At 35.7% G+C, this 23,107-nt stretch overlaps 1 protein-coding gene across 3 annotated transcripts in view; it reads left to right on the top strand.

Annotated features, from left to right (window-relative positions):
* Window positions 1–23,107, top strand: part of BMP5 (bone morphogenetic protein 5) — a 118,167-nt gene that overhangs the window by 77,575 nt on the left and 17,485 nt on the right. For all 3 annotated transcript variants that reach the window (XM_036248805.1, XM_036248804.1, XM_036248803.1), the window contains exons 3-4: window positions 739–887; window positions 22,855–23,049. In XM_036248805.1, coding sequence (XP_036104698.1) covers window positions 739–887; window positions 22,855–23,049 — 344 coding nt within the window. The remainder of the gene's footprint in view (window positions 1–738; window positions 888–22,854; window positions 23,050–23,107) is intronic.

Genomic DNA, 23,107 nt, shown 5'->3' with positions numbered 1-23,107 from the left:
AAATCCTAACAGCAGCAACATTGTGGGGATTTTCATAAAACAAATAAGTTCATATTCATAGCTATTACTATCCCCAGGGGACTTACATATTCAGAAGATATTAGAAGAAGTCAGGGTAGACATTTTGCTCAATCCATGGAATTTACCCCTTAATCAAATATTGGGCTCTCTGACCCTCTCTTAGACCTTTGATATCCATGAAATAATTCCTATAAAAAATGAAATAAAAATAAAAAATACGTATAACAAAATGGAAAAATATATAATGAAAATAGAAACAAATGAAAATGATTCCTGTGTTCTATTCCTTTGAGAATCCCCATTCATCCTGAACAGAAGAGCTACTTTCACTCCTGTCTCGACTCAGTTCAACCCTTGCCTGTGAACTTGCCAGAGAGAGCTACTTACAGAGAGCGGTTTTGGGAACACTGGTTATCAGGGACCAAATCAAGCTCACCAAGTCTGTTTGTAAAGGCCAGTGAAGAGCAGGAAAATGAAAATTACTTTCAGATATTACTAATGTACACCAGGTTTGGGTTAGGAGTCGAGCAATAAAAAAGGTTCTGTATCTTATTACTCATCACTTGAGTCGCTTGTTTCCCTTGTTCTTTAATTAACTCCTGTTATTTTAAAAAGTGCTTTGGTAATGTTTTCACTTAAGTATAGGAAATGATGGTCTTCGTTCAAACCTTTAACTTTTTTATTTTATTTTTTTATTGTTGTTCTTTTTCTCCGCAGGGATGCAGATCTGTTTTTGTTAGACACAAGAAAGGCCCAGGCTTCAGATGTGGGTTGGCTCGTCTTTGATATCACTGTGACCAGCAATCATTGGGTGATTAATCCGCAGAACAATTTGGGCTTACAACTCTGTGCAGAAACAGGAGATGGTAAGCACTGGATTTAATGTGTTTGTGTGTGTGTGTGTGTGGTGCTGGTTTTGACACATTGAGGGTTACAGCTTTTGGTTCAATTGAGGCAGTATGTGCTTGGTACTTATGATGTGCAAGGTAGTGTATTCCACAGGAGAGTGTACTGTATTACTTAATCAGTTTATGAACACATTTACTCAACATACATGTATTGTCAGGCTCTGTGGTAGGGGTGGAGAGGAAGTAGGCGCTGTTCCTGCTCTCAAGGAGATTTTAATCTTATATTGAAAACATGTATGCAAACAAGCAGAAATAACGTAATATAATAATATCAAAAGAAAACTATGTACGAAATGCTATGGACCTATGTCTTAATATGGTGGTGGTTACAAAACTAAAGAATTTGTAAACACAAATAGAACTATACATTAAGTAAAAATGAGTATGTAAATTATATCTCAAAATCTGACTTAACATAACAAAGAAATGTACATTTTAAAGGTTCTAGGGCCCTGGTCGGTTTGGCTCAGTGATTAGAGTGTTGGCTTGTGGATCAAAGACTTGTGGGTTTGATTGAAGTCAAGGGCACATATCTTGGTTGTGGTTCCTCCCTGGCCCTGGTCTGGGTTGTGCGGGAGGCAACCAGTCAACGTGTCTCTCTCACATTGATGTTTCTCTCTCTCCCCCTCCCTTCTACTCTATCTGAGGTTAAATGGAAAAATATCCCCGAGTGAGGATTAAAAAAAAAGGTTCTAGGGAAACAGACAAAAGAGGTGCTAATAATAATGCAAGGGGGAAGAGAAGTTGGGGATGAAACAAAAGAGTCACACACACACACACACACACACAAACAAACCAGAAAATAATATCACATTAGGTCTTAACATGTTATAATATTTGGTCAAAGACAACAGCTCCAAAATCACTTAATGGGGGGTGGGAGGTGGGTCTGTAGGTAATCTTCATTTTTAAGAAACCCCAGAAGTTATTCTTCTGCTCACAAGTATTCATTGAGCAACTGTGTGTTGCATGGTTGGCTAGATGCTAGACATGAAGTGGTGAGTTAATGCAGAAGTGCTTTCATGAGGCTTTGATGAGGCTCAAGGTGGTAATCACATCATGATATTGGTGAATGTATGTCACTACACACTGAGAAGAGTCTGGTGGACGTATGAGTATTGAATGGCGAGAGAATTCAAGCTATAATCTTAAAGATCAGGAAGATGTGATTAGGGAAAGAAGTTGTGGAAGGGTAGTCATTTCAGACAAGTAGAAAATAATTTACAGACTGTGGTGAGAGGGAGAGTCCTGGCACATTTGATCAAGAAGTCAGGGAAGCCAAGGCCAATTTATTCAGAGCGTTGTTGGCCTTTGATCACTCAAGAGTCCAAAAATTTTAAATTCAAATATGAACTTGCAGGTTATTTAAAATTATGCTGGTCATGGTAGGAGGATAGAACGTAATTTACTTAATGATTCGTTAATTTGATTCATAATTTTTAAATATTTAGAAGTATACCAAGTGGGCCTACATTGTGTTCTTGCCCCACAAATATTAGGGTGAGGCCTAGGGAGGGTAGTTTTTAAAAGGATGATAATTAGAGAACATGCCTTATTAAGTTTTACTGCTTTTAGTTTTTCTCGGGATCAGGCAATAGAAACATTAGTTGTAGAATCTGTCTCTCTTATTTCTCCTCGCCTTGTTTACTGAACTCCAGTGAAGCCTAAGATGTGTCTGTCATGGGTTTCTTTCAAGGTGGTTATTACTGTAGGCAAAAGGACTTTACATGGCATTGTTTTACCTATAAGCAATTCACAGCCTAAGAATATCATAACCAATATTATTATTACAAGGTTTTGTATGCGGAATGCTGTTGACTGCCATAAACTAAGTATATTCTGGAGTTAGTCTATTAAAGGTTTCATGGGCCTCAGATCTTGACAGAGAAACAATGTTTTTGCTGAAAGTGTTATAGATAAATTTCAGACCCCCTTCACCCATACTTTCCACATATTTTAATTACAATGCTGAATTTTTTAATAAATAATGTAAATATTTTTGATTTATAGGTTATTTTTCAATTATGGCTTCAAGATTAGTGTTAAGGATTTTCAGTATTCATGCATTATAATTGTGAACTGAGAAAAAGCACATATTTAAATAATCTTCCAAAAATTCTTACAGTGTCAAACTACTGTACATTTATGGTCAGAAAAGTGACTGGGAAATCGGCAGTGTAGGGGTGAGCCAGTCGGTTCTTTGCTGGTATGTGGCCCAAACAAAAAAAATTAAATCAGTGGTATGTGCTTCTCCCCGTCTTTTCCTTGGGGATACGCTTGAAATGTCTAACTAAACAACTCAAGAAATCTGTGAAATATGATCAGCCTCTTTCCTTTTCATTCCCTCCCCCACCACTTGAAAATTCTGAAATTTCTCTGCTGTTTTTTCACCCTCTTCTATTGGTTCTCTTTCCTTTACTATCTATATAATTGAGCTTCTGTCTGACTTCAATTTATCTTTTTCTCTGCCACAACTACTTGACATTTTCTGTTTCCCCTCTTCCCTTAATTTATTTCTCTTATATTTTAATTGTAAATTTACTGTAAATTACTGTTGTATTACTTGCGGGGTTTTTTAAGACCCTAAAATAAACAAACATTTCACTTTTTTTTCAAAGGTTGCTAAGTTATTTTTTTAAGAGTTAGGTTTGCTATAGACAGCATTTTGTTGCTCTTCTTTGTCTCTTTAATATTGTCTAATAGGAAAGTATTAAAGTGGTTAAATATGCTAGGCAAGCTGGCTTTTTACATTTAAGCAATACTTAAAACAGATTTTAACCAGAGGTAGAGCGTATATGGCCTTAGAAAAGCAAGGGACCCTCCCACTACCTGAATTTTATTAACTGCAACCTCGTGGAGAATATACATGTGCCATTTCTCTATAAATGTGGATAACCAGATGCTTCCACTTATTACTGCACCATTCATTACTACTGCTGATATTCTCAACATGATATTGTGATATTGCTTCAAATGGAGCAGATAGATCATCTTTTATTTGCACCAATAGATTCTGAATGTGTTTACTTTTCAGCAAAAGTAACTGGACGTTGTAAAAGAATGATACTCAGAAAAGTCTGCTTTCAAATGCATTTGTTGACTATTATCCATTTATTTACTTGTTCAACAGAAAATTATTGATTGCCTGTACCCTCAAGACAAAATGTTAAAGAGCAATATAACTTGGGAGAAAGACGTGTGTAGTTAATCTTAAGAAGAATAAGGTACCATGAATGCAAAAAATAGTGATACAAGCAAGACACTATAAGAAAACTGAAAAAAGATGATTGAGTCCAAGTGAGACACAGACAACAGGAGTGTGGTTGAGGTGGCTTTTAAACTGGGTCACCTGGGTAAGATTTCAAGAGAGAGAGAGATGAGGAGGGAGGGGGTTGTGGCGGGTATATGGAGTAGTGGAGAGACCAGGAGGAGAAAATTCATTCCTGGATGAGGAAACAATGTGAGTAAATACATAGGATGGAAAAATATCATGGTATAGTCTGGAAAAAGTCAATAGTCTAGAGTTGGCTAGAACAACTTTTATGTGTAAATCTGATTGCAGATGCTATTAGGAAGGTGACTTGGAGACAAATCATGGAAGGAGCATGAAATTTAACTTATGTATCGTATTTTCTTGTTGCTTGCTCACACTTCATAAAAGAACTAGACTTGCTGCTTTAATCAATCACAGCAACACCGCTGTGATTACATGTTGGAATGAATATCAGTTTCATGAGGTCATGGGATGTGTATTTCTTGTTCACAATTACACCCTTGGTGCTTGGTACAATGCAGGTTGTAGGTATTAAAAACATGTCTTGAATGATCATTGAATGAGTTTGTGATTTAAAAGGCTCTTTTAGACCACCTGACACTGAACATATTACTCTTAAAAAGACATTCCATACTGTAAATTTTAGGTGATTATTAACCAAACCAGTTTGGTGTAACACAGGAGAAGAATTTTGTACCGCAAACCACAGTGCAGTAGTTAAAATAGTTTCAATCACAAGGTGAGGAGAAAGTCAGTGATGAATATTGTTAAATTTTGTTTATCCTGCTCCTGCAAAGAAAAAATCGCAGAGGCCTAAATATATTTTGGAAATCAAAAGACTGTTGAAATCAAAAGTAACATTGTGATTTCTCAGAGGACCTGTGGAAAATACGTCAGTTTGTGAAGTATTCTTTTAGAAATCTGACAAATGAACTGCCATGGATTTGGCAGGAGAGTTTAATAATATTCTATTGATTTTTTTTTTCATGCAGAATAGATGATTCTCTGAGTTTTATAGGTCTGTTTCAGCACGATAAAGCAAACATGAGCAAGTAAACAAACATAAAATTGCTGCTTTTTAATGGACAAATATAGAGATTTCAGACAAGTGGTTGTATCCATCTGTGCAAAATCAGTTTCCAAGTTCTCAAGCAAACTCTCATGGTGATGAATAAACTTCCATAATAGAATACGTACTCTCTTTTAATAGCAAATAAGTAGGCTTGGGTCTGTCTTATAATTTATTGTTATATTTTTAATTTCCTAAATTATAAAATTATATTAAGTATATGACTTATTGGGACATCATTGAAACGGTTATTAAAGCTATGGTAATTATTATCACACAGAGTTTATTAAACAGTAGTTCAATCTAGCTTTTAAGATGGGGTTTTCACCCTAAACACTGTAATTTTCTATTGCTTGATGCTTTATATAGTTTAAACCTTCCAAGTAAATTAATTCTTTTTTCAAACTTGAGTTTATAGAATAATTTAGAGATGGAAAAACAAAGATAGTATTTTTGGGATCATTAGAATGTCTTTTAAAAAACCCTATGTTTTCAGACATTTTAGGTTTGGCAATACTCAGAACGAGTTTTGCCAATGACTTTTTCCTCTCTATTCAAACCCACTTATACGTCAAGGAAAATTCAATCCGTATGTTTCTGATTCATTTGTATTCAAGTCATCAAAATGTTGTTTTGTAAAGGTATTGTTTAATGTCCAAGAAACATTATAAGGTTCCTTTTTAAAATATGACTCTAAAATCCATTTTTCTTCAAAGTTGTGGCATAATTTCCAAGTGTATCAAAGTAAAAATTCAGATTTAAAGCCAGAGATTTTAAAGTTTTACTAAATTTTGTAGCCCGATCAAGAAAAAATGATTTCAGAGGTTAACTGTCTGATTTAACTCCATTACACTTGATACTTATATATAATTTAAATAAATTTATAGTCATTGTTACAGATAACTTAGAATATATGATACCTGATTTAAATAAGAAGGATACAAAAATAGAGTAGATAGCTCCATTCTGGAAATCTAAATTCGAAGAAGAAATCATGAGAAAAACTAGATTCAAATAATTGGCTCTGACAAAATATTTCACATTTTAGCCAGAGCATCAATAAAATGAGTGTTACAATAATTACCTTACAAGGACAGTGTGCACCTGTATCAGATGATACAGTTTGGGATATAAGACAGAAATGCAGCTCTTCTTGCTAAATTATCTGGAGAGTAGTTCACAGGGGCTTTTTACTTATTCCTGGTGGCACTCCTTTAATTTAGAATTATTTTATTGTGGAGCTTTTACGGATGTTTTAAGGAACTTTTAGAAAAATTCACAAATGACAGTCCACCAAAGAAAAGTAAGATTACTAACATGCGTTCTTAAGCTTTGAGTTGGCAGCACAGTGCATAGACAGTTCTGTTATTAGGTTCACATATAATAACTTTGGTTGATAAAATGATTATTGATTGAAAAATTTTAAAAGCATTCTGATCTAGGGTATGAAGCCAGTAGAAATGAACGTTCAGAGATATTCGTCATGTTCAGTTGCTTGTTTGTGTTGGTTAGGTATTCATAGACACTAGCGAATATCACATTATTAGTACTTCATATGGTACTTTTCTTGAGTTCCAACCATTTATCTTGAGGAAAAATACTTTAGTCATTTTGGGTGTAACTAATTGTATCAAAAATATAAGGGAAACAAGTGACTTGTCACTAGATGGTGTTATATACAGGGATAATTAATTAAAGGCTTCCCTATATTACCATCAGAAAAATTTTACAACACAGAGAAGCCTTTGTGTAAATTACCAGTATTTGACTAGTAAACCTATTAGCTAACCTTACACATGAACATGGCTTATTACAAAGATGGTAGAATTACAAGCAGTATTTTAATGCTCATAGAACAGGTGGTTAAAGAAATATTATTAGTAGTCTTTGCTAAAGAGTGGGGGTCTGATAGTTCCTAATATAGTATGTTGTACTGATATTTATAGAAAATTGCATAAAACTCCCACTGTATAAATATTTCCCATAAAAGAATCAGAATACTGAACACACTTTATGAAATGATTGGAAGAACATCAGAGAAGACCTTGAAAATCGAAGAAACAGACCATTGTAATGGTTGTCTTCTCGGACTACAACTCATGTTGATCATCAGTTATATTTCTCAGATACTGTAAAGGGCTAAAGGTATAGCTTTTTTTTTTTTTTTTTTTTTTTTTTTCCTACTCGTTGGTACATAAGAGTTTTCTCTATTTTATATATTTATGTGTGTATGTGTGTGTGTTTTCCTAAAAACTCCAGTGATTTAATCTCCTTTTTTCTTCCAATTATTGTGCAAAATTAAAAAAAAAGATCTTCACTTTAGTTATCAATACAATGAAATTAAGAGTGAGTATTTTGAAATTTTTATTACCCAGGGTTTTTCCATGTTTTCTACTCTTTGACTTGTGGGGTTTTTTTTGTTGTTGTTCATTCCTGGAAATTGATAACTGCTACATCCTCATTAATACTAAAGAATACAGTTAGTTATTTTTCTACAACCTTGACAGGTTTTATTCCTATTATTCTTTACTATGTATAGAGTATTTTAAGATACTGATAAAATTTTCTTCAAAATCGCAGTGTCCCGTGATATCTCCTAAATGTGCTATTTTAAACTGAAAGTATTTGGTTAAATAAGTTTGTTGCGTTATCCTTAGGATCCCTAAGACAGTCTTTTTTACCTCAGGGAAAAATGTCCAAATTAAGCCCCTCTGTTATCAGCTGACTATTTATCTGTGTCAAGGGTCAGATGATCTATGGGGCTGGTTAATCTGACATAGTGCTAATAAGTAGCAAAAGAAACTCAGAGATCAAGGGTGATATTTTTCTTTTTGTCCTGCTGTTTTGACTATAGTTTCTCATTATTATTTGCCTAAGTTCAGAAAGTTGAATTATGTTCACTTATCAGATGATCTTTTAAACATTTTGAGATTTGATAATATTCTCTTACCTTATCTGAACTTTATCTCATAAAGCAATAAAGTCATTTTTGTTCATAAAAGCATATGGCTCCCTTCTGCTGAATTTATGGTGATGACAATTGGTTTTAAATAAATAAATGAGAGAGTCTACATCAGTGAAACTGCAAGAATCACATATCTTGCTAAATGCCTGGAAGAAAAAAAGAACATATACTCCTACGATTTTTTTTGGTAAATATTAGTATAAAAGAAGTAGTTCTTTATGTACTGTTTAATGTTAAGAATAATTAGAGCATACTTACTTGACTTTTGGATGAATATTTAAGAATACATTAGAAGGATAGATGAGGAATATTTATCTTCAAATATTTAACTAAGTAAAATAAATAAATAAAATTGGATATTTTTCAAATATTCCAGAAATTAAATTAGTGTACAAAAAGGCAGATTTAAGGCACAAGAAAAAAAGTGCTTAAGAAATGGAAATTAATTAAGCTCTTTTAATTAATTTCTGACTATGGACTTGTTTGTACTGTGAAGGAATGAGCTGCATGTGACTGGAAGAATTCACCATTTATTTGACCGTTTGTCTAGGGATCATTATATTACATAAGATAATTTGTCATGTAATTATAATTTACAAGCATATACTTATACTTTAAGCATTATACATATATCAATATTATATTCAGAGGGGGAAACAGTGAATAGAAATGTTCTGTCTTAAAGAAACCTGATATTAACCAGTTACATTCCAACTCAAACTAAAGATATTACATAAAATCAAATATGGAGAAACTGGTAAAGGGAATCAACATATTCCATGTACTTTCTTTTGGTGTGTGTGTGTGTGTGTGTGTGTGTGTGTGTGTGTGTGTAGAGTGGGAATATTGAGGCAGAAACATATTTACAAGTTATCGTGTGAGGTATCAGAGATAAGTTCATAGTTGAACATCTATCATTATTAAGGTTCCTAGAGAGATCTTATTATAGCGTTTAGTAGGATTATATGCCCTTTAAGTGCCATAGAAAGTTTTTCAGTATCATAATAAAACAGAATCTAAATTTTCCAGAGCATATTAGAGTGGCTTCTGTTTCATATTTTTATAAAATTTCAAAAAAACATTAAAACACAAATTAATTTATCACAATGCAAATTTTTGGTTTTGGTGTGAATCAAGCCATGGAGAGAGATTTAAAATATAGAGGACAAATACCATATGATCTCACTTATATGTGGAATCTAATTAACAAAATAATTTTAACAAACAAAAAAGAGGCAGAAGCATTGATTCATAGAACAGACTGACAGCTGTCAACGGGGAGGCGGGTTGAAGGGCTTGTTGAAAATAAAAAGGTGAAGGGGTTAACACTATATATATATATATATATATATATATATATATATATATATATATATATTTAATCCTCACCCACCCAAGGACATTTTTTAACATTTTGTTCAGATAGAGTGGGAGGAAGAGAGAGAGAGAGAAACATCGATGTGAAAGGGACACATCGAGTGGCTGCCACCCGCACGACCCAACCAGGGCCGGGGACAAACTGCAACCGAGGTACATGTCCTTAGCGGGAACCGAACCCGGGTCTCTCCGGACCACAGGCCAATGATCTAACCGCTGAACCAAACTGGCCAGGGCTATATTTCACACATAGACATGGACAACGGTATGGTGATTGCCAGAGGGAAAGGGGGTGGGGGAAGGTGGAAGAGGGTAAAGGGGGATAAATGGGGATAGAAAGAGACTTGACTTTGTGTGGTGAGCATATGATTCAGTGTGCCGATGATGTTTTATTGAGTTGTACACTTGAAACCTGTATGGTTTTATGAACCAATGTCACCCCAATACATTGATTCTATGCATACATACATATTTACATCTTTTGTTAAATAAATAAATAAAAACAGCTAGATTTGCATTGGTCATCTTAAGTGAATGGTTCAGAACACTTAAGAATTCCTGTATTTTTATAGCAAAAATGACTAGATTTTTACAGAAAATAAATGACATAGATTTTCCTTGGTGTTTAAAATGAGCATTTGTTGACTTTTCAAACCCATGTAAGCTGTGACCTAGGGATTTTCTAACTCATGCAATGTCTTAAAGTACATCAAAGAACATAAATCTTCCTGTATGCTTTAGATCTTTGCTATTTCCCACTGTATGAAAGTGAGCAAGATCATCCTAACCACAGTCGCGGGTTTGATTCTTGGTCAGGGCACGTATCTGGGTTTCAGGTTTGATCCCCAGCCCCTTTTGGGGTGTGGGGGGAGCAACCACTCCATGTATCTCTCTCATATCAATTTTTCTCTCTCTCTCCTCCTACCCTTTTACTCTCTCTAAAAGTTAATGAAAGAACATATTCTCGGGTGAGGATTAACAACAACAAAAAAGAGCAAAATCATCAATATGCCTTTCTGGCAAGAGTAACTAAACATAAATATTGGAGCACTGTTGAATTTCTCCTTTGTTCAACCCAAGATCTTATTAATTCTTTTATCAATCATAAAATTTTTATAAACTGTACTTCATCTATTTTCAAATACATTCAATCAAAATATATTTTCTGTTGATTTGAAAATCTGCTTTTATACCCTAAATTTTGTAGTAATTTTTATCAACATTAAGTATTCTTCCATGCTAATATTTTACATTTTTTACTCTTTTGTGATTAATTCCAGGTTTTATATTCTAGGTACATCTTCAGTTCATTTGAAGTAAATATTTGAACTATGTATTTGCTATGATGTTCAATCAAGATTATTTTAATAACTAAAGAAAATGAACATTTTCTGAGAGCTTACTAAATACTAGGCATTTTGCTAAGCTCTTTAAATGGAACGTCTACTTCATATTTAGTATTGTCCCATCTCATACACGAGTAAACTTAGCCTTACATAGTTTAAGGACCTTGACTATGAAACTAAAAATGATTTGTTTTCAGAGCCAGCTCTTACATACTATGACTCACACATTATATGAAGTTTGTGGGAATGCTAAACTGGATAAAAGGATTTTTACAACTTCCAAACAAAACAATGCTTAATAGTAGTTGTTATGGAACAAAATTGAATTTTATCTTGGATATGTTTGGAATTACCTTTGGGTGTTTATATTTTCTATCTGGAATTTAAATGTGATCTGGGCCAAAAAAGGTAATAGCAGTTTTATCATATATATTTTTTCTCAATGTTACAGTACTTTAATTGTTCTATTAGCTCCTTACACAAAGTTAATTTGATAAATTCATGCATTGAAAAAAAGAAAAAGTATCTTTTCTTACACAAGAGATTGGCTTCGATGTGTAATTAAATTTAACCAAATTTGATTTTTTTATTTTTAATTTGATAACTTTCCCCTTCCTTTGTATCCTGTGTCACTCACTAATGTATGTTGATAGAGTCTCCTCCCCTTGTTTTCTCTTTTTCTCTGCTTTACTCTCTCTTAATCCATGATCCCCATCATGGAATCCTCCTACTACCTCTCCCCCAATTCTTTTCAAGTGTCAGATGGTGCTCAAGTTTGTAATTTAAACCAGGGTGCAGCAAACGCATCCTAAAGCTAGTCAAGAGTGCAGTTTCCAAAAAATTTATTAGTTGTTCATTTTGCAAAAAGTCAGTATGAAATCAGTCACACAATCCTTTCTCCCAGCATCAGAGATGATAGTGAGTTGGTCTTGTTCCAACTCTAAAGAGGTCTTGGACTACCCAAATTGTGTTTTGGGGAGCAACACGTTGGGGTAATTTTTTTTTCCAAAAAAGAAAAATCTCTGGCAATAAAACACGTTTTCAGTTTGGCAGTATACTTAGCTTTGTTTTTTATTTTTCCATATAAGCAGAGCTTCATTGGACAAATTAGGATTGCTTTTCTAAAAACCTCATATTTTGAACAAAAAAGTTTGAATCTTCTAACTTACAGATAACTTAGTTCTGTTGATAATGAAGAATCATGATTCTGATATCTTTTTGAATGTCTATATCTATTTTTTTATATCTATAGTATATATATTTTTGGTTCGAACTCTGAAATGGGCCTCTCATAGCCTTGTTTGGTCTTGCATAATAACTGTAGTGAGAAAATAATTTTCCTATATAAACAGCTGTTGATTATAGAATATAGTCAGTAATAAATTATAAAACTTGACTTTGCTGTTTTACCATGTCTATTTTATACACAAGGTTTCAAAACTAGGTTTTAAAGGCAATTTCCGTTGTTTTAATTTATAGTGTGTTTATATTTGGATGAGAGCCACATGGTAAACATAATTTGCTTATCCAAATTTTAGCATCACAACTCAAAAACATATAAAAAAGAGTTTTGAAATCAATGATTTAAAGTAAGCAGAGACATACAGGAGTTAGTCTTGCTTCATTATCTGGTCAAAGATGTACTTTACCATCTCTTAGACTTCCCTTAATGAAAATGGATATGGAAGTGTTTGGCTACATCTGTATTTCTGTTTTTGATTTTCCCTAATTCAGAACAGTAACCATAGAGCACCAGTCTTGCCCAACAAATGCCAATGTCAGGAACATAGTCCAGTTTCTGTTGTTTGTTATAGTCCTTATTTAGACTTTAACCCTGGTTTAAGTAATGATCTGAGGGGTAAATATTTTCATGGTTATATCGATTTAGGGCCATGAAGAAGATGAAATTCTCCTTATTTTTGTCAGACACTAGCATTAACTCTGTCTTTCCCGTTGTTTTTTCCATGTAAGTTTAACTTATTGCTGGTATATATTTCTAAAGACATATTGCAAAAATAGCAGTGCTGGTTTTGCATCCCATGCAGGGAACAGAGTGGGAAGAAGAGAGAACCCTTAGTTAGTCTAAAGATGAGGAGTCACTGCAGTTCTGTGCTGCAGAGTTAAACTTTGGCACACCTGGGGTAAAGGAAAACCAAGACAGAAACCCAAGCATCTAACAACCAAACCCAAAGTGCCTAGGGCAAGTGCTGATCAAAATTTGAAATTTGAGAGATACTATTTTGTTTGAGAAATTACATATCCCTGCTCCACTGATTTCTCTGCAGTGTGACAAGTTTCAATGTGAGTGGAATAGAAACTGGGGAAATCACCTGCCCTTTCATGGCTGATAAGGAGATAAGTCCGGTGCTTATCTCTCCACTTCCTAAGGAAAGTCTGATTCTGAATGTAAAAAAACAAGCAGCTACAACACTGCTCCTGACAGACAGTTAGTGGGTCACTGACAGACCTATGAGATGGATGGCTTTCCTCCAATCTTCTCAAGGTCAAAAGCAGAAACCTAAGATGAAAGCATCAGCCCCAAATAATCCCTAACAGAGGGGAACACTGTATACTTAAAGGAATAGCATACTGCTTTAGGGTTGACAGGTGAAAACTTCTTGAGCCTTATTTTATTCATTTTGAAATGAAGTCATTGTTTTGCTTTGAGGAGTAAATAGGATGATGTATATAAATCAACTGTAAAATACCCAGCTACTGCTTCTCTCTTAACTTAAGAAATATTGAATTAGCTAAACTCCTCAATTTCCAGTTCCTCTGATCCTTTTGAAAGACATGCTTGTTATTACTTTTGGGTACCAGCTATATCTATATGTGCAGAGGGTCACATGATTTCTCTTTGAAGTGATACAATTGATAGATATAGAAAGATTCTAGTTATGCTATGAGATCAGATGATGCTGATGACCCAGGATGACCAAAAGGTAAACACTCTGGAAATCCAACTATATTTTTTTGTGTGTGGAGAGCTCAGAAGGATGCTTTTTTTTCTGGGGCCACAATGAAATCAAGATTATGTGAGATCTCACCTAAAAACTGTCCTTATGTGGGGAGGCCAGTTTACATTCTTGCCATAGCCAAAGACATGAGGAATTGAAGAAAAGTTCTGTTCTTCACTCAGAAGAATATTTTATGGTCCAATCTTCATATGTATAAGTAATAGACTGGTGGGTGTGTCTTAGTGGATTGAGCATCATCCCGTAGACTGAGAGGTCCTGGTTTGATTCCTGGTCAGGGTAAATACCCAGGTTGCAGGCTTGATCCCCAGTAGAAGACGTGCAGGAGGCAGCCAATGTTTCTTTCTCACATCAATGTTTCTATTTCTCTCTCCCTTCCTCTCTCTGTCTAAAATAATAGAAAGAAAGAAAGAAAGAAAGAAAGAAAGAAAGAAAGAAAGAAAGAAAGAAAGAAAGAAAGAAAATACTTTAAAAAAAAAATTAAGTCCCAAATGTCTTAACTCTCTCTCTCTTTTTTTTTTTTTTTTTTTTGGCAAAAGTAGACACTGATCCTGCCATATGCATTAGATACTTCAGTTATCAGTTCTTTACTGCATATTTGAAAAAATACCTTTTACTCTTTATTATGTGTCAAAATAATGTATTTATCTTCCATTTTGGTAGCACTGGCCTAGTGCAAAGATTCTAGAAGTAGCTTGTGGTCATTTCACAGGTTCATGTATCAAACTGAAGGGGAAGGTCAAAAATGTAATGAACCATGCTTTTTCGTATGATAAAAAAAAATCTTTTGAATAATATATCATATAAGCTGGTAAGGAAGAATGTTTTCCTTAGACACTCATAAATTTCCCAAGCAACTGCATGAAGTTCATGTTGAAGACCACTTTCCCCACTATCGATAAAAAGCAGAGTATGAAACTAATTTCCCTGCTATGAAACAAACTAAAATGGGTTTGATGTCTAAAAGTTTTTCTTCATTGATCTCTTAACACGTAGGAAGAGTTTTTAAAAACCCCTATTGGTTGATTTCTGCTGAAAATCTGCATCATTATAGTTTATTTATCTTAGGGTTTTAAAGGAAAGAAGTGTGTGTGTGTGTGTGTGTGTGTGTGTGTGTAAACTTTTATTTTAAAAATTCACATAATAACTGGAAAAATGACTAAAAATAACTTTTTCCATCTTTTTGAAAAAAAGAATGTTTCTGCTTTCTTAAAATGAGTGACAGCTATAAGACCTACTGGTAACCAGCCTTTTGGGGCACATGACAGATGCTGTCTGTAAAGCTTGTAGGATCGCAGGGGAAAGGCAGTATATACAGGGTGGAGCAAAAGTCGGTTTACAGTTATTCATATAGAAAATAATACAATAACTAATAAATTATAACACAAGAACAAACTCTGAGTTTCACGTACTTACAAGTGTAAAGTTGCTTTGGCCCCACCCTGTATAAAGAGAAGAGCTATTGAAAAGTAAGTGCTTATGGGAAGGTAAATTGAAACTCTCAGTTTGAGACTCATATTCCACTATCTGAAAATAGGGCACAAGTTAAAAGCATGTGTTGGAGTTGTCATGGCCAAGAGAGTGCACTTCCTCATTTCAGACTCATGTGCGCTGGAAAGAGACTGATCATTTTCCATCACTCAGTCCCACCCTCAGTGCATTAAGCACTTGAGTGTTCCAGACGGCTTCCACTAGGCACGCACCTCTGGCCTTGCTCCTCTGTGGGGCTCAGCCGTTCTGTCCTCAGGTCCTTCCTCTTGGAGTCCCATGAGCTTCAGTTCTCAAACTGTTTGTGTTCTTTCTCCATCACCCCTCTAGTCAGCAACGTGATGTTTCTGACCAAATAGCCACTTTCTAATCCCCACCGTGTTTTCAAACAGGAGAACATTACAGTCCCATCTGCAACATTTTTAGAAAGAATTTCAACTTTAAAAGAAAATACCTTCCTCCTTTGAATTTGTCTATCTCCCACATGCCCCAATCATTGAGGAAAATGGATTCTTTCTACTGCACATTACCAGGAATTATAGCCACATTTCTTATCTGCAGGTAACTCTCAACTCATGTTTCATGTCAATGTGTCAGGGAACGATTCCCAATTGCCCTCTGTGGATTGCACACCTCCAGGGTGCCTTTTCTCTTTTAATATCAGCCACAGAATCATATCCTTATTCACATATATTACTACATTTGTTGCTCCTTTTGTTTTTGATCCTTTTCAATAGAATTGTACATACATAATATTTAGTATATAATAAAGTGGTTATTTATTATATATATATTTTAAATCCTCACCTGAGGACATTTTTTCCATTTATCCTCAGATAGAGTGGGTGGGAGAGAGAGAGAGAGAGAGAGAGAGAGAGAGAGAGAGAGATTTATGTGAGAGAGACACATCGATTGGTTGCCTCCCACATGACCCCAACCAGGGCTGGGGACCAAACTGCAACTGAGGTATGTGCCCTTGACTGGAATTGAACCTTTGACTCTTTGGTCCTCAGGCCAATATTCCAACCCCTGATCTAAACTTGCCAGGGCTAAAGTGGTTATTTATTTATTTTTATTCTCACCAGAGGACATTTTTGCATTTACCTCCAGATAGAGTGGGAGGGAAAGAGGGAGGAAGAGAGAGAGAGAGAGAGAGAGAGAGAGAGAGAGAGAAACATCGATGTGAGAGAGACACATCGATTGGTTGCCACCGGTTCAACCCCAACCGGGGCCGGGGATGAACCGCAACAGAGATACCTGCCCTTAGCAGGAATCAAACCCAGGCTAGTCTGCAGGCCGATGCTCTAACCACTGAGCAAAATCAGCCAGGGCTAAAGTGGCTATTTTTTTTTTTTTTATCCTCACCCGAGGATATTTTTCCATTTTTTGTACAGATAGAGTGGGAGGGAGAGAGAGAAACATCGACGTGAAGGGACACATCGAGTGGCTGCCACCCGCACGACCAACCAGGGCTGGGGACAAACTGCAACCGAGGTAGGTGCCCTTAGCGGGAACCGAACCCGGGTCTCTCCGGACCGCAGGCCGACGCTCTAACCGCTGAGCCAAACTGGCCAGGGCTAAAGTGGCTATTTTTAATACTCTTTTAAATGTCAGTATAAAGAAGAGAGCGGGAAGCTCTAGCAAAGGCATTGCATGAAGAGCCAGGTTTGTTAGAACTCCAGAATTACTATATAGAATCACTCCAAAATCTTACTAACTTGTACTCTGTCACCCCAATAAATTAAATTTAAAATTAAAAAAAAAATACCCCTTAACTGTGAGTTTCCAGGATCACTGAAATAGTTTAGTATCCCAGCCTTTCTTTTTGAGTTTCTAAGGCAAAATAAAAATCTTAAAAACAAGAAAGTTCTGAGCACAAATGTAAAATTCTGTTTGTGATATATCAAATCCATGTGCTTATATTTGGCAATAAGTCTATGCTTTTACTATAAAGCTAGAAGCTATGCAAATTTTTCATCAAATTATAACAGAGTTGAAATTCAGAGCTAGATTGCAACATGCTTAATTTAAGGTTACACTGAATTAAAGTGTATATGGAATTTAAGTACACAAAATGGTATCTTCTCCACATTCCTTAAAATCTGATACAAAATGACTGTCTATATGCTGAGTAGAGAATTCTGCACATTTTTATATCATCTGCTTCTAAAAGAGTTAAAATTCCAGTATAATTTAGAGTTGCAGAAACTATCATTTAAGAGCCCCAGAATCAAATTTAATCACAGATTAAAAATAAGCAAAGATCAGGAGATTATGTCAACGAGGAACAATGCATTGATTTGTTTTCTATGAAATCGTTCATAAAGGATGCTGTAGATTCTTTTCTGAAATGAAGGAAAGATACTTTGTGTCCAAGTTCCATCACAGGTGTTTTGGGTTAAGCAGTCAATTACTGTGGGTTTATAGGAGAAAAAAACAAATTGGAATTTATGCTAACATCTCAGAGCGATATGAACGTTTAGACTCTGATAAATCCTCAAATGAATGTTTTTCAAACTGTATATTCTGGAGGGAAACTAAATGCTCCTATTTGGAACCACTTATCCTTGTAACATCAACATGTCTCTAAAGAGCTGTTTTATGTCAGAGTCTCCTTTAATAACCCTGTTTTTAAAGAAATAAACATTTTGAAAGTCACATTTTCCAAAAAGAATGGTCTGAAATACAAAACCAGTGAGTTTGGGATGGATTTTTGGTTTGCCAGCTTACCTTCTCCCTGACTCTAAATGAGAAATAGTGTGTCCTCAGACATATGTGAACAAAATGCCCTGACCCCAGTGCTTATACAAAGTCATAAAGGTCAGAGCGGCAGATCTGGAAGTCTTAAATCTCCCACTTCAATTATGACAAAGTTTAGTAGGTACGAGCCCAACCTCCCATATGTCTCTCTTGATTGCTGTGTGAAGAGAATAATTGTTTCTTTATAGAAGATATCATCCTAGCTCCGTGTTTAATCACTCTGTAGTTAATACAACTGAGAAATTATATGACCAGATATTTCCTGCTCCAATTGTTTCTCTTCCCTGGATACTTACATGGTCATTTTGAGAGAAAATAAGACCGTCAAGGTATGAATAGTTCTAAAAGTTTTCTACATGCAAAGATTTAATGGGTATTCTTTTTCTAAACCAGAAAAGCAGATACCTCTGCCAATATCAAACTCTGGACTTCCATTTTTGTTCTCCTTATCCCTTGCATTTTATAATCCAAGAATTTTACACAAACCTGGGATAATTGGGCACAAACAATTTTTTTTTGGGTGTAGCTGCCATCAGTGAAATCATTGGAATTCAGGTATATTCTCCAAAGAACCTTTCCTATCTCCTCTCTTTTCCCATTTGTGTGGGAGACTTCACATGTATTTAAGCTTGAACAATTCCCATCAACAAACTTCCCTTCTCTTGTTATCACCCTACTCATTTAACAGATCACATCCCTTCCATCTGCTTAGTGTACAACATTAAGGCCTGGATGTAATACAAGGGAAGTGACCCCTTGGTCTAAGACCCCCTAGTGCCATGATGGCACTGTCTCTCACTTTGGTACAGTTATTGGTGCACTTAAAAGACCCAATGCTCTGCTCACCTTTGAACTGCTACTACTCTCAGAAGCTCATGCAGACGCTGATGCGGGTACAGAAGATAACCTTGGACCACCTTCTGTCATCCTGCACCAATGGGGACATACTCAGAAACCACTCTTCTTATTGAGGAAGAACCTTTTCCCACCATTGGTGTCACATTATTAACCAAGCTCCAGAGGAGTGGCTTGTCTCCCTATTATATTACAGGGACTTTAGGTAAAAAGAGTTCTACCAGATTTTCTTGAATTCTCTTTGTTCTATAGGAGTTAGTCATGCAACCTTATAGGAGCTGCAAGGACTTAATGTCACTGCTTCCTTAGACCCACTGAGACATTGTTCTGAATCTGTGAATTAGGAATTCACCTTTTCCTTAGGATGACTTTCCCATGAGGTAACTCCATCCTCATTCAAAAACATGCCAAGTGAATTATGCCTACCAACCTTCTAGCTATGCCTAGACATGTCTGAATCCCAAGGAGACTATACTTGGGCTCAAGCTGATGTCCTTACCACTTTTAATTTGATACTTTTTTCATTATCCCACCCCTTTTTATTTTCACTCTATATTCAGATATTATTCTATATATATTATCTGCCTATCATTCTCTATATTTTAAACTAGAAATCAAAACTAAGGATCCGCTTTGAAAAGAAAATCCACAGCGATATGCACCTACCTATATATCGTTTTCCTCAATCAAAATGTTTTAGGTGGGGTTCTTTATTTATATATCTGCAATATCTAAAACATACTATACATTTAATAATAAAATCCAACATGTTCAAATGCATTTTATAAAAGATTCATTATTTTCAATACATGTAATATAGTCTGGGTTCCCATTAGCACTTCTAACAAAAACAACTGTTCAGCCACTCAAAAGGTTTAGTCTACATAATCAATGTAGGTATATTGTGTCTGAAGGAATAGGTCAAATAGTTACACTACAGTGTAGCTGAAGAGCAAGAGTAACTGAACAAGCATTAACTTATGGAATCTTAATAGTCACCTCATTGCTGAAGTAAAAAGGAAACCAAGAGGAAACTTAATAATATCAAAAGTTATTTTAAAGGGAGTTCACATTGGTTTGAAGGGTACTTTGCTTCACACACAATATCCACCTTTGTAAAAGCCCAAGAAACCCATATTTGTAACATACACACATCTTTACAGTTTTCAGAACATAAATCTTTAGAGCAGTATTATTTCTCCACAGATAAAAATTAAAATATTGAAAGTCTTTAGAAAAATAATAAAAGAAACCCTCTTGCAAACCAAAGGAAACTTGGAACTTTGTGTTAAGTGCTTATTTAACTATAAAAGGGTCTGTGTGTTGTAATGAATGGAAAACCGATTTTACTGTATTCCATTTGTGAACATCTTGCAGCAACCTATTTCTGTATTAGAACGATCATATATTAAAAATGATTTCTGCAGTCATCAATGTATACAAGTAAAAATTTAGTTTCTGTTAAATTAACACTTCATTAAAAAATCAAAATAAAAGCTCAACAAATACTTTTTATGTCGTACTCCAAGACGGGGGAAAAAATAAAAAATTTGAAGAACAGATTGCCAGTTATTCTATTCCATAACAGTTAAGTTTCTCAGTTCTTTATTTTATTTTTTTTCTTTTGCTGAGCTCTCTGTCACTGGAAACATCTTAAACCAATTTCAAGTGCTACACCTGAATAAACATGTTGTAAAAGTGTTTATGTATTGAAGTGGGTCAGTTCAAGGTATGGTATTTGGCTGGAACTTCTAATTTCTCTTTTTACAGCAAAAGGGCTGCCAGAAGGAGGAAGTCTGAGCTGAATTAATACATTTGTTACAGTGGAAGTAGAATGGAAACTGCTCTGACCACAAATCAAACTGCCTCTTTCATTTATGCCAGTGATAGAGTTTTTCTAAGAAATATAGACTCTGGCATAAAGCCACTGTAAGTTTGCATTTAAAAGAGAAACCTATGTGCTTATTTGTTTAAGGTTTACTGCTTTGATTATTTGTAAAATCTTTCTCTGGTAGGACTGAGGGTAGTGGCATCTGTGAGATAGAATGCCATTTTAATACTTGTAGGAACTGAACAGGTTTTGCCAACATGTTGTAGAACAATTGTTGAGGACCCTGATGCTGCCTGGATGGTGAACACTTTTTTTTTTTTTTTTTTTTAAACCAATACCTCCACATTTAAAGGACCTCTGTGTCTGTCCCAACAGCTGCACAGCCTCACATGACACCGTCTCCGTTTCTGACGGTAGAAGGTCTCTGCACAATACAAGTATACACAAAAGTGTTTATGTTGCCAAAATAAATTTTGTTAAGAGCAAGAGTTTATTTGCTAAAATGCCATTGATGCCGTTTCAGGGACTTGTTTTCCTTTTCTTTCTTCTAAGGTGGGTCAGGCCTTATAATGTACTGAGGTTGCTCCACAGTCTTGACTGAATAAATATTTTAAGAAAACATGCTCATCTCCCATGGGGCAAAGCAGAGTCAACTGTGCACATATTACAAACCACATTATATATTACTCTTCAAAGATTGGTAATTTCTGTCTGTCCAGTAGAAAATTTGCATGAGTTTTGAGTAATTCTCAACAAAATTTATAACTCAAGATTACATAGTTCACTCTCTTTGAGTAATTTTCATGGAAGTAGATATCAGCCAATGGTTTGCTTCATATATATTATAGTATTCATATATATTATTGTATAGTGACATTACATATACTATTTTTAGTCATAATTATAAACTAGAGACGATAACGAGAGTGAATTGTAAAAAGGGGAAATGGTAATATGTAACTCCTAGAGTATTTGCTGAATCAAATAACACGTGGAAAACAGTAAAATGCCTAGCACATACATAGCAAGTGCTCCCAAACATCTGGCATTATAATAATTATAAATATTATCATTACTACCCCAATGGGAGAGGTACTTTATTAACATCTACTTTTAGTGTCCAGGTCACCTTGACTCGAACTCACTCCCACAGGGCCCACGTTCTTTGACACCCAGCCACACTGAGTGGCAGAAAAGTCTGGGATGCTGGCTGGGTTAGAGACGAAGGTCAGTCTCCAGGCTCCCCAGGCATTTTTCTCCTCTCTGAATATCTCCAGGCTTGGTTTGCATCTTCTGCAATGCTTTCAGTAAACATTCCGTCATGTCAAACCCCAGAAGGGGAGGAATTCCGAAATTTTCATTTTACTTCCAGTTACTTCACATTGAGAAAAAACGGACGCTTAAAAGCAAGTCTGCATCCCCAGCAGGGGCTTCTGGAATGACCTTTGAAGAGCTTTAAGTGGAGCAGGGCTCTGGAAAGTCTGCTGGGCACAGGCCAGAGGTGAAGGGGGGAGGCTATCAGCACTAATTAATGCTGGAAAGGCTTGAAAGAAGCTGGAGAAAGTAGCAATGTCCAGCCAGCCATTCAGCTTTTATCACTTAGAGGAAAATTATAGGGAATTTAATACAGAAGAGCCCATAGCTAATATTTTTGAAATTGTTACTTAATGTGGACATTTCCAGGCTGATGGTAGTCAAGCCTTCCCATGTGCGGCCTTGCTGACTTCCAGGTCTGAGAGCGATCCGTTCGCGGAGGCGGGCCCGGGGGGCTTCTGTGGTGGAAGAACGATGCAAAATGGAAAATCAAGCATGGAGAATTGTCTGTAATAGTAAACTCCCGGTGTTTATAAGAATATCTGGGCTGCAAAGGAAACATTCTGCTAATGTTTTCAAACTTAGTTTTCAAAGTGCCCTCAGAATTCATTCACAGCAGGTAAACCTGAACCCCCCCCCCCCAAACTGAGTGTGTGTGCATTCTGTTCTAGGACGCAGTATCAACGTAAAATCTGCTGGTCTGGTGGGGAGACACGGACCTCAGTCAAAACAGCCGTTCATGGTGGCTTTCTTCAAGGCGAGTGAGGTTCTCCTTCGATCTGTGAGAGCAGCCAACAAACGGAAAAACCAAAACCGCAGTAAATCCAGCTCTCATCAGGACGCCTCCAGAATGTCCAGTGTTGGAGGTAAGGTAAAACCAGACCAGGGGTTGTGTGCAGAGAGTTATGGGGTCACATGTTGCAA

This window comes from Molossus molossus, unplaced genomic scaffold (assembly GCF_014108415.1).
Source record: "Molossus molossus isolate mMolMol1 unplaced genomic scaffold, mMolMol1.p scaffold_m16_p_8, whole genome shotgun sequence".
Taxonomy (NCBI): Eukaryota; Metazoa; Chordata; class Mammalia; order Chiroptera; family Molossidae; genus Molossus; species Molossus molossus.
The sequence above is the reverse complement of the archived record's forward strand: the minus strand, read 5'-3'. Positions and strand labels throughout refer to the sequence as shown.